Source organism: Thermobia domestica, chromosome 11 (assembly GCF_964235325.1).
Source record: "Thermobia domestica chromosome 11, izTheDome1.hap1.1, whole genome shotgun sequence".
In the NCBI taxonomy this organism is placed as follows: domain Eukaryota; kingdom Metazoa; phylum Arthropoda; class Insecta; order Zygentoma; family Lepismatidae; genus Thermobia; species Thermobia domestica.
Window position 1 is genome coordinate 79,460,119 of NC_137464.1, and position 17,227 is coordinate 79,477,345.

A 17,227-nucleotide genomic window follows, 5' to 3' on the forward strand; every position below is an offset into this window, starting at 1 on the left:
CGGAGACAGATTTCCAATAACTAAGAACTATATGTGTATAGACCTTTAATACTGAATATTTCTTTAAGCATTTATCAACATAAACAGAACCCCATAGAACAGAATCATGTCTGAATCGACATCCGGGTATAAGGTATGCTGGACGAGTTTATTTTGATGACTCTAGTCATCGGACTCGTAAAGGTACAGCTACATCTGAAATATCCTATACACTTTGAATCAAACATAACTAGTGTATACTTACTGGGAGATAAGGTATATCGTTCGAGCTTGTTTTACTGATACCATCAGACTCGAAAATGTACAGAAATACCTGAATTATCTCATGCTCCCTGTCGGAGATATTTTATGTAACATATAATGCATGCATAAGGGCGGAAAACAGACTCGCCACTATGAACCTTAATGGGTTTTATACAACAAAAAATGTTTAAACAATGGTACGGAATGGGGATGCTTAGAGAAATAGTAACACAAAAAGAAAGACAGAGAAAACACACGATACCAGCTCGTGTCACCTCACAACACAAAATGGGCTGATGTGGCCAAAATCAGAACCCAAACAGACAAATAAACAAGACAGGACACAGTACTAAAGGTTATACTAGTATTAACAACTAAATCTGGTGCATTAAATTCTCTAGGAATAAAGCTTGGCAAAACAAGCGCAACAGAAAATATGCACACACATAAAAATTTAAAACCACTGTGTAATGCAATTTCAATAAAATATACGGATTTAAAGCAAATAGTAGTCAAAGGCAAATTTTCAATTACCAAAAATTAAAATAATAATTTCTAAATTAACAAAATATACATAGCCTTGACTAATGAGGTCATAAGTGAGAAAAAAGTATTTCGTTATACATGGATAACGGAATGTTTAATGCTAACCTATGATAGTATATACATTATCTGTCATTAAATGTATCTGAATGAAAAAAGAAAATGTCATGTATCACTTCTATGTTCGCCGGGAAAGCCATAACATATATAAAAAAAGATAAAATTGATTCTTGTAAAGGGTAAAGTATACCACAATAGTGGGATTAGAGTTATAGTGTATCGCCTGTCACATGGAGACCATTACCCAAATGATCCATGACATTTCATTCAGATGTGACAGATAGTAAAATAAAAGAGATTGAAATAAAAATAATAAGATTGCACAATGTAATTAATTAATATTCAGAATAAAATAAACAATTACACATAAGTCAAATACTCAAATAAAACACGAAAAGAAAGAAGCATACAATAACTACAAAAACATGTAAATTGCTAATAAATAATTTTGACTTGTCATATTATACCATACTTTAGTTATACTTTCTTTCTGAGTTTATACTTAATGTCCTGACGACAGCTACTCAGAGACTTCATGTTGAAGCTCTGAATGGAACGAAGTGAATCCGAAATAGTGGAAGCCGAATGAATGATCGTTGAAATGATCCCAAAAGAGTGTATGCTTGGTTTATAAAATCTGTCTTTTTATACTCGTAAATGTTCTTGTTTGTTACAACTAGTTGGCACTATATTTTTGAATCTTAGACCAGTCAAAAAATAGTTTCCTAATAAATATTATTGTTATGTATACAAATATAAAGGTTATTGGTTATTTTTGTTTTTCCATTCAGTTTTGGAAAATCCGTGTATTTGTCCACCAGAACATCACCAGATATTGTGTTTTTAACTTTTCCTGCAAACAATTGTGAGATCACCGATGCACCTATCGAGGTCAGCTAGGTGTTACGCTATAGCTTGTTATGGGAAAGTTTATTTTCCAGTTCACACAACCTTGGCCTCAGGTTATTCTTATTTTTGGATGCTTTGACTATTTGCACTGAAAAATATTATTTTAATTGTTCATTTTGTTCTATGTTAATAAAAAAACTTTATGCACTATTGATAATTCACTTATTATATGATACTATAGAGAACACAATGCTCAACCAGTCTTATGAAAATATTATTGCGGACTGCAGAAAAGAAAGCCAGAAAAAAATTGTGAGCGCACATTACAAAACGAGAAGGGAATTATATAGAATGTCGTTATTTTTAGATATTAGTCTATAAATGGAAGTAGTTGTTTTCTATATTTATTGCTACATATGAATAAATTTGAACAACGGCGCCGACTTTCCGAAATTTATGTGGGTGCATATCAATGGTGGGACGTGTTAGCCTATATGTTTTCAGGGAAGTTTCGAAATTTTATTGATTTATTTTTAGTTAAAATTTTTTACGAACACTGTGATAAAGATTTGTGCTTTGATGAAGTAAAATATACCGTTAGTATAAAGATAAGTTGGGGCTGCCCTAGCTTAGTCGGTAACATGGTTGACTTAAACGCAAGAGAAACTGGTTCAAACTAAAAATCTTGTGGGCGCGCCGAACGCACAAGATTATTTATGTGGATGCCGGAGCCCCGGAGCACGGATGTGAAACGTATAAGAATTGTCTACACACAGGTGGAAGGCTCACAGAGTGAATCCAATATACAGATGCAAGGAAAAGCCAATATACATATGAGAAAAGCCAATATACACAATTATCTACATAAAGGTGGAAGGCCCGCACATAATGAAGCCAAGCATGCAACTGAAAAGCCAATATACACACAGAGGAGGAATCATAAAGTAAGCCAAGGAAGAATTTTCAGAGGCGACAGAAGCAGCTACAGGTTGTCAAGTTAAGGATCCATATTTATAGACAAATATTTCTATATAGCTTGTGTTTTTTTTTTAAAAAAAAAAACAACACTAATATTACTTTGCGTTAAAATATGTGGGAGATTTCACAATAACTTCTAATTGATGTAAATAACAAAGTTGCATCTTCTACAACTATGTCTTTTGTGGATTTCTTACGAGGAAAATCTTGAATTTTGTTTTCAGTATAGCAAATTATTTTCGAAATAAATGAGCTTCAACAAAAGAACCGGTTTCAAAATCTGTTTTAATAAATATCATAAATATTTAATTTAAATAAAACGTAAACATTGCATAATGTATCAGTTGTGTTTCGACTAAATGAGAAAATGTCTTTTGCAGTGTTCTTTTAATACTTCCCACTTTGTAACTTTTGGGTACGCTTCGTAATTGGTTTGAAGCTCATATGCGGACAAATTTCAGTAAAGCTTATAAAAGGGAGAAAGATGACAAATGATTTAAACTTTTTAAAATATATATTTTAATCTAAGATTTCCAATCCCTAACATAAGGTATTTAGATTTGGGAAGAAGGGGGCGCCAGAAAACGTCTTTGTCCCGGGCGCAATATTTCATAGATCCGGCCCTGTATATATGAGCTTAATGCTTTCGTCCCTGAGGTCCCTGTATAAAATTGTGAGAGCTCTGTGGTAATCAATATTTCTGCAAGTATGAAACATACCTTGATAATTATTACACTTTATTATACCTGTATATAGTATCATGTCAATGTAGAATTAACAGGAATAATTTCGTCAGCAGAGCTCCCAAGTGGCATAATTAATCAATAAATGTGCTTAGCGTTTTTGCCTTTGATAAAGGAGTACCAATTTTAAACCCTGGTGAGTGCGCCTCGAGTTCGGACCCAACGTTAAGCCGTACAACTATGTCTTATATAGCCACATGTGAAATTCCAAACTAATAAAATTTCGTTAGAAATTGTGATTTTTGCAAGATCGCACTACTGTATTAACACGCGGAGACAAAAGTTTCATGTACAAAATCTGTGGCAATTTAATTAAACCGGTAGTAATTTATTCTAACTAATTCTGGTGTGTAAGCAATAATGTGTTGAATGTTTCTGCATTGAATTAACAATTTCCTTCCTCTATCTTTCTACTTGCTATGACCCTGTAAAATGCGATTTCCTACCGGAAGCGTTTGCACGTCCTTGATTTTAAAAGTGAACTCAGAAATAGGCTATTTTCTAAACTTCATAGAACTATAGTTTAGACATGTCATTTAATGCGTCTAATTATTTGGTTTCAATAGATTACATAATAAACACATACACTTAAATACACGCAACATTAGTTGATTTTAAAAACAACAGAACAGCAGTATACAAAACCTCCCGCGCCCCCTTTTGCTTACGACACAGTTTGGTCATATTCCGGTATTACGATTAAACAGAAGTTGAATCTAGATCGTGAAACATTTAAATGAATTATTGGTTTACAATCCTTTCAGCAATTAATAAAATGGCTATTGATTTTTAAGTGTTTTTTTTTTCTATTCCTTAATAGGGCCTCTGTTACACTTCAAAAATGTTTCTTGAAACATGCATGAACATCTAAAGGAAAAGTAAACTCTGTGCTGGTAAATACATAGTACCATTGCGCTTAGTAAGGTATCATTGCTGAAGCATTTTTCCAAATGTTTTTGCAAGTATATTTCAGCAAACAAGACCACAAAGCAATGTGGGTCCTGCTTTCATATCGGAGCTTCACTGATTTCAGTTTTCAGCCGCGTTGTGACACATTTGTCTGTAGGATATTCCTCTGTAGGATTTCCAGGAGACAACTTTTCTTCCCCAACTTTGAAAAAATAAATAAATAAATAAAAATACAAATTTGATATACCATTATTGCTATTACCTAAGAATATTATTTTTGTTTTTCTACAATTGTAGACTTAATATAAAATCCGTGCCATGCACCAAAAATTGAAATGTTCGGTTTAATGTAAAAATGTGGTTTATGTGCCTAACACCACTCAGTGAAAAACTAGCTATCTAGTATTCACTGTGGAAGTAGTTCAAATAATCCTCAGAAGAATGCGCATGCCTATATGTCCCATCAGCTCTGAAGTAACATCTCGGCTGTTTACTCAATATTTTCGTTTTGGCTTTTAGAGCGGATTTTATATTCAGTCTACAATTTAACATGAAATGTGTGTTGATTCTTCTTAATAAGAAAATTCTAAAGCTATGTTCTCTTAATTTGAAAGGGTAGATGTCGTCTTAACGTAATTTCTTTCTAGACTGTGTTATGAACTTCTGTGATATTAAATAAAATTAAAGAATGGTTTTCTCGTTAAAGTTCAGTTTCACGTATATCATGCCACCTCAGTACTGAATAAATTTCTATTAAACAAGCAAATTCAATATTACCACACAAGTAGTTGCAATTGTGTATATATATATATATATATATATATATATATATATATATATATATATATATATATATATATATATATATATATATATATAAAATATTGTTTGTAAGTGCATATTATTATATATCAGGTAGTCTAAAAAGTAGTGAGCCTTTTGCGGACGAGATTACGTTAGTGTCCCACATCTCAAAGAATGAGCCGCAGCGGATAAAGCCTAATATCATTTGACGGCTGACAGTTGAGGCTAGCAGATAGGCCTAGTAGCAAACTAGGTTGGCCCAACATTGGGAAAATGGTGGCGCTAGGACATACCAACGGTGGCCCAACGTCAGGTTTGACCATTTTGTCGACTATTTCCCAACCAAAAGAGCTGTTCCCCGACATTTAGCCAACTCTAAAGTAACGTATTTTTTGGTTGCAAAAACAGTCAATTCTAGTATCGTTGCGTAAAGTTTGAGAGAATAGTTGGTTGGCCAATCGTACATTTAACCAACGTTGGGCCAACGTAAGCTTTTCCACTATAGGCTCACACCGTTTTGACCAAATCCCACTCAATCCCCAACGTTGAGCCAACCAACCTTGCTACTAAGGGGAATTCATATAATCAGATATAAGGCGTCGCGCCGTGAAGATGAGTGAACTGTCCGCAAAACTGCACTGAATCGTAAAATTTACTTCCATAAAAGCATAAATGTTGCACATGTCCGTGAAGAAATTTTGTGCTGTTTATGTGTAAGATACGTTATCAAAAGCAACGCCCAAAAGATGATTGAGTCACTTTCGTTCTGGAAATTTTGATGTCCAAAATACTCCTTGCAGTGGGTGACAAATCACGCCAATAGTGGACGATATTCTGGCAAAAATCGAGAAACACTGGTATGTAAACAGTTATAACATCATCAATGATCTCAACATCCGTCACCGAACAGTGTTAAACCATTTAGAAAAAGATGGCTACAAAAAGAGAAATGAAACTTTCAACATTCCACAATTATGTCCTTTAGGCTAAAGGAGGCTATGATTGAAGCAGGTGAATGATGATGGAAAATTTGGTGAAATGAGAAGGTGGAAGAAAACAGAAGAATCCCAATAAACCCATGGACATTATGTTGGCTACCATAAATTTACTTGGCTTGGGATCGAACCAGAGCTACAAAAAGGAGCTCACCGTTTAGGTACTACGTGATCTGTATATATATCACATGTAACATAGCATGTAATCGATTGAATTTCTATCTGCAAATCTCTCTGAAATGTAACTAACTTTAGCAATTTTTAAGCGATTGATCACGGGTGATTAAACTGGAAAATGTACGGTAAGAATGTGCGAAAAATATCGTTGTTGAGGCGGGAATAAGCACCACAGTCTGTGACAAATTCCACACTGGCGCCTAGGAAGGTTCTTCTGTTCAAGATTGGAAGAGCATCGTGCATCAAGAGCTGCTGCCACTGAGCAGATGAAAGATCTGTACCTGTGGATAATTAGAGCGGGTGTACCTAACAAATTAAATTAAACGGCTGGTTCTGGTCAGCAGAAGAAAGGGTGTCGTATGCAACGCTGGTAACGCCAGACTGCATTCATCTTTCATGACTTGTCAGTAATTGAGGAAACTTGGCTGGAAGGTTTCAATGCATCTATCGTATAGCCCGGACCTGGCACCATCGGACTACCATTTGTTTCAGTTTCTGAAGAACTTGTGAACAGTGTTAAGTTAGTTTCAAAGAAGGCCTGTGAAAACCACGTGTCACAATTTTTAACTAGAAAACAGAATTTCTAAAGTGACGGGATTATGATCTCGCTGGAAAAAATAGCAGAAGGCCATTGAACAAAATGGTGCATATGTTGTTTCAGAATATTATTTTTAAATCATAATTGTAGTCTCGATTTTGAGCTCCGAAGGCTCAATACTTTTTAGACATTCCAATATTTTATTTGTGACATGTAATTTTTTTTTTTTTTTTAAGCAGATAATACATCAATGTTTCCTCTATAATTTTATTTTGCTGTATTTTATTTTGAAGGATATAATTACCCACCTTCGTTCCGTTGAATCACGATTAAAGGCTCTTTCTACAGCATTGATGGGAATATGTAATCCAGATATCCATCCTGAAATGAGAGCAGTTATTGTCAATTGGCTAGCCAAAGTTCACGTAAGTATGACTGATGGGAAGTGCTAATTAATGCCCATTGAATTTCAAGACATCCTAGCATGTAATATAGATTTATTTTATTTGTAGCACCGTTTCCAAATTTTTTTTTTTTTTTAAATCAAATGGAAATAATCTTGTATAGCCATATTCCTTTCTGTTTCTGCTCTCAAGGTTGCCATAGCAATTTTCAATTTAACTATATCAGGGGTGCCCACCCCCTTCATGTCCATGACGCCCCCCCCCTCAATTGTCTATCCGTAGGTGTTCTTCCATGAAAAAAAAATCTTTTCGATTAATTTTTACACCCCTTCAAACATATTTATATAGGTTTTTAAACCCCCCAAATATTTCAATGATGCAATTTGCGTCATAGCCCCCATTTGTGGGCACCCCTGACTATATATACATGTCAAAAATAAATAAATAAATAAATAAACTTGTGCAAAATTGTAAACATTAATTCAGCATTAAACTAGGCTGTACCATTATTTTTAAATGAGATTTTTGTAGATTTTAAGTTGCAATGAATCAATATACCTAGGTGGTTTAAGGTCGAGTAGGTATTCAAATATCTGTTGTCTTCTTGTTGCAGTTATTATAAAATAAATTAGTACTTTTTTTTAGGACTTAAGAACGGTTTTTGGTAGAGCATAATATTTCTAGACAAATCACATTACTTTTAGGATTTAGTTTTCTGGGTTTTCGGCATCTAAGGCCATTTAGAACGTCACGTTTGAGCGATGACGTCCCTCGGCGAGCACACTATCCGGGGAAAGGGAAGGAAGAAATAATTGGGGAAGGAAGGAAGCGGCCTGGGACCTGTAAGTTAGATACCACCCCGGCATTTGCCTGGTGTGAATGAGGAAAACCAAGAAAAACCTCATTCAAGGTGGCTGGCCTGGAAAAGCGTTTTACACTTTTTCGACCGAGTGCCCCCACCGGGAATCGAAATCGGGACCGCTCGCACCGAAGGCGAAAATCACATTAATGTAGTATGAGAAGCATTTTGTTACTGAACAAAAACATAAGTTACCAAATAGGCAGAATTTTGCTAAAATTAAAAGCGATAATTTATACAGTATAATGGTAACATTTGCCACCCGTCAAATGATCTATAGACGTGCTATCCATGAGTGTTCAACAAGGTGTTTTTTTCTTCTGTTTTTTCCTTTATATGATATGCATTAATCCGTTTCCTGCTAATAATTATTGTTGTATATAAATGCAATTTAATAGTTCCAAATGTTATCGATACATTAAATTATAATTAAGGTATCTTATATTTTTACTTCACATAATGCTAGTTTTGAAAGCACTATTTTTCTTCCTCTAAATATATGGCTTTTTTTTTCACAGCATTATTTTAATCTTGCACCTGAAGTGTTCCACACAGCAGTCTTGTATCTGGATCTTCTATTAACAACAACGAAAATTCCAATGCGAGAACTGCAGCTATATGGAATTGCAACTTTCTGGATATCGACTAAATTGTATGTGGAAAACATTCCAAAAGTAAGTGCAAATACATTATCGTAAAGTTTGTTAAATTCTAACTTTGTAAGTAATATATAAAATATGTATGTGTACAGTTGGACCTCGATAAGTCGAATTTTAAGGTTTTTATAATCATATTTAAAAACCTTGGCAACTCGAACTTTTGTATCTGTGAACTTCTACGAGTCGAGGTTTACCTCTATAAGTCAAATTCCTCTTGTTGTGACCTCGATAACTCGAAGTCTATGCTTTAACGTAATTTTCATTGTTGCTAATATGTACTGTAATTGTGTTTTATTCATGTCTAGTATTTTATTTTTACTAGTCATCTTATTTAATTTAAGGAACTTTCACAATTTCGAGTTATAGATTTTATATAGACGCTTTTCACAAGGAACACGGAACCTCGGCATTTTTTTTTTTTAAAGCCACCTTTCGAACCTTTATTACTCGAAAAACTCGATATATATTTTTTTTTTTTATCTATTCCCTTCAGCTTCGAGTTATAGATATCCCACTGCATAAAATGTAATATGATTATAATACAATATATATATATATATATATATATATTACCGAAGAGTTATATTTAAAAAAAAAAGCAGCGTAATGTAGTTTTTCCATCATGATAGAACTGTTCTCTTTTCATCTCATATGAGATAAATCTTCCCTTGAAAACCCTACGTTTCCCTTTTGGTGCTTCTTTGGTTCTCAATAACATATACCACTCCACTATAGATTAGACATAATCTTACTGAAGACTTGCCGCAGAATTGACAAAGAGACTATGCGCACTTCGACATTTTATGGCATATGAAAATAAAGCGCTCCAACGGGCTTTCGAAATGCAAGACTTCAGCTTATTTATCTGAAATTATCTAATTAGAAACAGATGGAACTTACGGAACACTCCTGTTTCTGTCCTCTTCTTGTTTTGAACCTTGTGGCAGAGAGTTCATAAATGACTCATCTTCACAGTCATTTCACAGCATTGGCCAAGAAATATTATTTTGCTTTCTTGATTTTCAAATATAGCGAAAGAGAAGTATTGTGTTCGCATTACAAATTGAAAAAATGGAGAAACTAACTTGATCTAGGTATAATATGAGTTAGGAAATTACTTGTGTAAAATTAAGCGGTTCTGTTTTTATCATTAAAATATGTTCATTTCATGGGCTGCGTAATGCCAATAACTTACCCGTTTCTTGATGGCACTAAGGATTATGTACTAAGAAAAACCTGTGCAGACACATTGAGAACCAGATACTACTTTAGGTAATCTATAGAATGCCAAAGTTAGTACTGAAAGATATGCCATCATTTTTTTCTCTTTTCTTTCTTTTGCATTGTTTTATACATATAAAATAACGTCCACGTAAAAAAAATAATCTCCATTTCCGTTGCTGCTGTTAGTTCTACAAAAATTATAAATTGCAATTCAGAACTTAAGTTAGGATCTGGAAATATTTCCTCCGTTTCTCGATCTTCAGCTTCCTCTTTTAACTTCAAATATTTTATCTTTTTTAAATCATCGATCAGTAATGTTCTTCCTACTCATCTCTTTCCGTCCATCTTTCTCTCTATGGCGTTATAGCAATTATTTTGCAACACTCCATATAGGGCTATAGCACCTGACTAGCTTCTTCCTTAATCCAATGTTAAGCCTCCTAGTTAAGAATGATCTTTTCTTGTTGAATGTCTCTTTGGCTATGGCAATTCTTCATCTGATCTCTTGATCTGATCATTGTACTATTTGTATTTTAATTCTACTGTTTGTTAAAAAATATTTATTTTGTAATCTTTATTACAAAATACATACAAATATTATTTAAAAAGTAGTTAACAAGGAACACAGACACCATGATAAGTCATCAATTGCCGTTGAGTTCATTTTTCTAGTCTCTGCCATAACCTAGAGTTTTGAGTAAATCAAATACTGGTCACACTGTAATTTCTATGGATGATAACACTGAAAATTCTTCCGATTCGTATTTTCGGGTGTAGAATAACATTATCTATTACTGAGGTAAGTTACATTTGATAATCTCTTTTCACTTGCGAAAAACTGGCAAAATAAAAATGTTAGCTTTTGAAAAATATTTAGTAGTCTGCCTGCCCCCTTAATGTTCCCTTCATTAAGCATTAACTATAAACGTTGAATAACGGGACTGACATTTTATGTCCTCATTTGACTTTGACAAAAAGATAACTTGCTTTGTAGATTAAATTTTATTCAATTTCGGTACTTTTACATTATAAATGTAGATTTGTGTCATTTTCAATGAAAATTTGTCCTAAAAATATCCCACGGGCGCAACTTGTGGACTAAAACCCACCTTTGAGTACCCCTCGACGATAGTTTTAATAAGGATCAATACTATATATACTGCAACAGTGTTGTCTATCAAAATCTTAGTTCTAAACTATCGACCTGGAAATCGAAGCAATTCTAAAATCAAAACTCTGCGCCTTGGTATAGTTTTCTTGAAGCTACTAAACCAGTGTGAATCATTTTTTATCAGTGTTGCCAATTTACTCATTTAGCTGCTAAATCTAGCCATTTTCATATGGTGTTCAGCAATAAAAATGTACTTTAGCTATTAGCTATAAATTTGGCCAAATCTGCATCGAAAGTTGCCAATTTTTAGCCATTTATGTTTACGAGACTGTTATATACCTTTTCCCATCAAACCACCTCAAATTATGAATAAAAATAAAATAAAATATTGTTTGCTATTTTGTTAATCCTTCTGCTCGTTGTAATAAACGGTGCCCCATAAAGAACACACGTAGTGCTAGTAGAAGTTGGTAGCACTGAACGTTACACGATTTTCATCTGTTGTCTTTATGCTTAGTAATCACGGAGCGCCGAATAGGAAAGGAAAGACAATATATACAGGGTGTCCTATTAATGCGTGCAAAACATTTAAGGGTAGATAGCTGATGTCAAACTAAGAAAAAAGTCATCTTCAACTTTGGCCAAAAGTCCACAGTTTCCGAGATATAGGGTGCCGAAAGTGTGGAAAAATGAACTTTAGAGATCTTCATTATTCTAAACGATAGAGCAAAGGCGGTATGGTCAAGTCAAAGGCATCGAATGTGCTCTATCCAAAAATGCTTATGCCGCAATCGTGAAACCTGTGCGCAAGGGATTCCCCAAAGGAAGTGGGGAATCCTCGTCAATTCTCTTGAGAAAGAGAGGTCTAAATTAGCGTGGTTCGAAGACTATAAAAACAGCAAACGGTAATTCGTTGTCGGCAATGTGATATCTTCAACGAATTCAACATGGCGCGGGAATTTTGTAATTAGCTATATGGGATTACATAACTGCAACATCAGTAAGAGGTAAAAACATATGCTTTAGTTACCATAAATGAGAGAGGCGGGCCATTCGGGGTGAATAGCAGCAGCACAGTATGAGTATACCTGCAATAGAAATTGGCGTGGGAACATGAATGAAAAGAAGGTGTAGTAACCAAAAACATAGGGAATATGAGAAACTACTAAAAAGAACATGCACATGAGGAAAAGTGCATACTAATCAGCATGCAAGTTGTGCAAATTGGAACAGTGGGCGGGACAATCACAGAGCACTAAATGGCGTCGCGGGCCTCACTGTAGGTATATCATTTTTGCGACAATTGAATAGTCTAGTATTAAATGGTGGAACATGTTTATCGTAATTTACATCACAATAACACAAAACAACTGTTACACTGGTAACCTATATATATATATATATATATATATATATATATATATATATATATATATATATATATATATATATATATATATATATATAAGATTAAGCGTCCACTTCCCCCTGCCTTTGCCATTTCATATGGTCTTATTAAATGCCAGACGCTACTGCCTCTTACTCATAATTCTCTCTCTACTACTTTAATTTTTTTCGTATGATTTCTCTCCTCTTTTTGTGATTGGCCTTAGTTAGGGTGACGTGAGGCTTACCTTTTATTGGCATGATATCTAAAAAAAATTAAATCGTGCCATATTCTTTATCTTTTTTCTTTTCTTATTGTTTTTATTTCCTTTTTTAAAAAAATGAAAAGATATACAAAGGTACACTCATGCCCAAAATTATTGTCGCATGTCTATAAATATGTTGTTGTAGGAATATAATTTGATAAAGAATTCGCCCGGTATTTCTTATAATGTTAGTATGTATAATTGGCAAAGACATGTATGTGGCAAATTTTATGTCAAAAGAACAGTAAATAACAATAAAACAAAAATAAAACTGTCCATTTAGCAACATTTTGTTTTAGTCATTCTAATTTTCGTATTTATAATTCTTTCCCTATGAAATCTACCACAAATATACATTTCCCGATGATATACATAGTAGCAGTATTAAAAGTACCCTGCAAAATCATTATCAAATTATATTCTTACAAGAAGACAGTTATAGATATGCGATAATCATTTTGGACATGAGTGTACATACATACATACATATACATGAGCAGGAAACACTTTGCATAACCTATAAATGTATAAGCTGAGAACAGAAAATAAATAATTAGTAAATAATTTAAAACAAGTTCTTTGAAAGGAAATCGGACTTCCAGATTTCCAATTTTTCTGGGAAATAACATCAGAACTGTTTTGGTCTATCTGAATATTTCTCATCAGTTTTGTAAAATCTTATTTTCTCTTCTCTCTTCCTTTTAAACCCCTGTTATATTTTAAAATCCTGCCACCACTAGCAAAACAATAAACAAGGCACTATACACTAACACAAAGAAAGAATGTGAGGTTTTAAGTTCTGGAATTGTCATCAGAAACTTAGTTTTTTATGCTTGATTTGATTAATTTTATTTCCTTCTAATTCTTTATTTCTTTATATTTACAATGTAGGGCGTGGGTCTTGTTAATTTCTTCTTCTTCCATTCTTTCTTTCCTTCCACAAGTTCCTTGATAGTGCCTTGCAACAAATTGTATTTTTGCTAATTTCATTTTATCGTTTATTATAGTTTGTATATTATCCCTTTTTAATTGGTATTTTCTCTTATTTTGTTGTTTGTTATATAATTATTGCAATTCCAGAAGACATGTTGGCTATTTTTTCATCTTCTCTGTTGTTTCAGTTGTTTTTCGTAGTTTAGCCGTTTGTCTAGCCATACACTTAGATATTTGAATTCATTCATAATTCCTATTTTAGTGTTCCTAATTTTGATTATGGGTTCTCTCTGTAGAGTGTGGCCAAATACTGTAATTTTCGTTTTATTAACCGATAGAGTTATTTTATTTTCTATACACCATCTTTCTAGATTTTCTAATATTATATTTCCTTTTTGCTTTATTTGTCTTCTTGAGGATGTTGTCTCCACAATTGCTAAATTGTCCGCATATCCCACTACACCTAATGTTTCTTTTAGATTGTTTACTTTTCTTGAGCATGGTTGGAAAGTAATGTCCCATATTGTAGGTCCACATATTGAACCCTGTAGGCATTCTTTGGTGCTTATGGTTGTTAAATATTTTCCTGGATATTTTATTGTAATCATTCTGTCAGTACAGTAATCCAACATGATATTGCAAAGACCTTTACTAATTTTTAGCTTTTTGAGTTCTTTAAAAAGTGCGGTCCACCATAGATTGTCAAAAGCACCACTAATGTCGGGATAGATAACAACTTGGTACTTTTCCAGTTTACCTTCTTCTATGAGGTCAATTAGTCTTTTTACAGCTGTTTCGGTGCTTCTTCCTTCTCTGAAACCATACTGCTTTGTCATTATTTAAAATTCTGTTTTTGTTTATTCTTTCGACAGTGGCTCGTTCGAAAAGTTTACTTATTACCTTTAATAAGCAGATAGTCCGATAAGATTTTGGTTAGTCATTTTTCTTGTCATCTGACTTTTTGAATATGATCAAATATGCTTGTTTCCACCTTTCTGGAATTCGTCCGTTTTTAAAACACAAGTTGAAAAGTTATGCTAGATATGGTGCCCATTTGACATCATTGTTTAAAAATTTCCGATTTTATTCCATCCTGTTCAGGAGCTTTTTTGCTTTTAAGTCGTTTTATGTGATGATTTATTATTTCCTGGTTTTCTATTACTTCTATTTATCTTCTAAAGGTAGTAATTGCATTTGTCTTCTAATGAAACTTTGTGTTATCTTCTTCAGGTATATCCTGTGGTAATAGAGATTTTATTAGTCTATTGTTTCTTCTCAGTTATTTGTATATGAACCATTTAGAGTTGAGCGGGTGGTAGGTGTTTTAACTTTATTACCGGTACTTATAATTTTGTAGGGTTCACCCCAGGGATCTAGATTTAACTTAGTTTCAATGTATGTTTTCCAGCTATTTTTCTTTGATTCTATTATTTTATTTTCATATTTTTGTTTTAACTCTCTATATTTGTTTAATCTGTTTTGTCTTAGATTATTTTCTGTTGTATGTTGATAAAGTTTTCTAGCTTTACGTGTTCTTCTTTTCAGGTCTTGTAATTCATTGGTCCAAAAGGTATCTGTTTTAGTGTGTAATCCTTTAGATGTCTTTTTTGTTTTCGTTGAGTTTTTAATTGCTAATTTTATTGTATCTTCTATTTTCTGAGCTAATTTATCTAAACCAAAATACTGTATTTGCTCACTGAAGAGGAGCAGAATAATGTATTTAGAACTTTGTAGGTACATCTAGCAATCCTTATACCAAGGGAAATTTCCCCTAAGTACCTGGGCTTGCCAAGTGCTTGTCTTCAGGGCGTTACCACGTTTCGCACTGTGTGATCGATGGAAAATTTCCAATTCACTCTTAACATGTTTTGTAAAAAAAGAAAAATTATAATAATTATTGTTTTCAATAACTGACCAGCGGGCCAGAAGACAGGGTTAGGCGGGCCGCATATGACCTGCGGGCCGGCTGTTGTACCAAAATAACGTTAAACTGTGGTTGATGTAACTAATGGATGGATGGGGAAATAAAAACGAACCTTGCTTTCTTCGTATGCAGAGGGAGAAATCGTTCACGGAACCCAGAAGACAGTGGCACCAAAATACCAATTGATATCGTTCGAAGAAAATAAAAAAGCAAGGAAAGCAAGCATTGATATGAAAACACCTTTCCTAAAATGCTCATTTGCTTGGAATGTAGTTATAGGTGGTACTGAAAAAAAAACTTGCTGGGAAAGGCAATGAAACTAACGAAATTGTGAAATACTACTACTACTACACTCCTCCTCCTCCTCCTCATCCTCCTCCTCCTCCTCCTCCTCATCATCATCATCTTCATCATCATCATCATCATCATCATCATCATCATCATCATCTTCATCATCTTCATCATCATCATCTTCATCATCTTCATCATCATCATCTTCATCATCATCTTCATCATCATCTTCATCATCATCTTCATCTTCATCATCATCTTCATCTTCTTCATCTTCTTCATCTTCTTCATCTTCATCATCTTCATCATCTTCATCTTCTTCATCATCTTCTTCATCATCTTCTTCATCATCTTCTTCATCATCTTCTTCATCATCTTCTTCATCATCTTCTTCTTCATCATCATCATCTTCTTCTTCTTCTTCTTCTTCTTCATCATCATCATCATCATCTTCTTCATCATCATCATCATCTTCTTCTTCTTCTTCTTCTTCTTCTTCTTCATCATCATCATCTTCTTCATCATCATCATCATCTTCTTCATCTATTATTATCGCTGCTTCTTTTTGCTTACTAACATTACACAGAACATTATTCACACAGTGAGAGCATCTGTTCTAGCCAAGATTTGAATACGGGGCTCTGTGATTGGAGGTCTAGTGAGAAAACCTTCCAATCACACACTAATACTCAACCACACGGTAGTCTCACAAATGTGTAGTTGTATTTAATTGGGGTAGTGTCTTAGACCTCTTTTGCACTTTTGTTAAATTCAAGTACACAAACAGTTAATCTGTGACGTGCAAGTTGCAAGAACACCGAGGTGGCAGAATTTGTTCTGAAAGAAACAGATTGCAATCATCGTATACTATTGTTACACGCGCCCAGAACAGAAGCTCTGTATGTCTGTAAGACATTAGCGAAATAGGTTACCTTTAACGACATGAAACACAAAATGTGCCTGACACTAACTGAATCATGTGCTCCTATAATAAGTAACATTACAGTGCAGTGCTGTGGTTTTCATTGTGTGAGTGGTGTACTATTTAAATTTTGTGATTCGAACGAAAGGGTAGTGATGTATTCAGTGCTGCAAGATGAATGAGTACTCGCTTGCTAGTACTCGAGCTAGCCGATATGCACCTAATTTGTGGACGTGCTGGAGGTAACTCGTTGGCAGCACAACGCTTATACCGTGAGACGTTCCCAAACCGTCGGGTTCCATTGTTTCGGACATTTGTTTCCATTGATAGACGTCTCGGGGAAACAGGTAGTTTCCGTGGAAACGCGGATCGTGGAAGACCACGTGAAGTGCTTCGACCTGCCGACGAG

At 34.1% G+C, this 17,227-nt stretch overlaps 1 protein-coding gene across 7 annotated transcripts in view; it reads left to right on the plus strand.

Moving 5' to 3' along the window:
- LOC145664209 (cyclin-A2-like) overlaps positions 1–17,227 on the plus strand; it is a 246,270-nt gene that overhangs the window by 220,509 nt on the left and 8,534 nt on the right. For all 7 annotated transcript variants that reach the window (XM_081730658.1, XM_081730657.1, XM_081730662.1 and 4 more), the window contains exons 5-6: positions 7,133–7,264; positions 8,621–8,776. In XM_081730658.1, the coding sequence (XP_081586784.1) occupies positions 7,133–7,264; positions 8,621–8,776 (288 nt within the window). The remainder of the gene's footprint in view (positions 1–7,132; positions 7,265–8,620; positions 8,777–17,227) is intronic.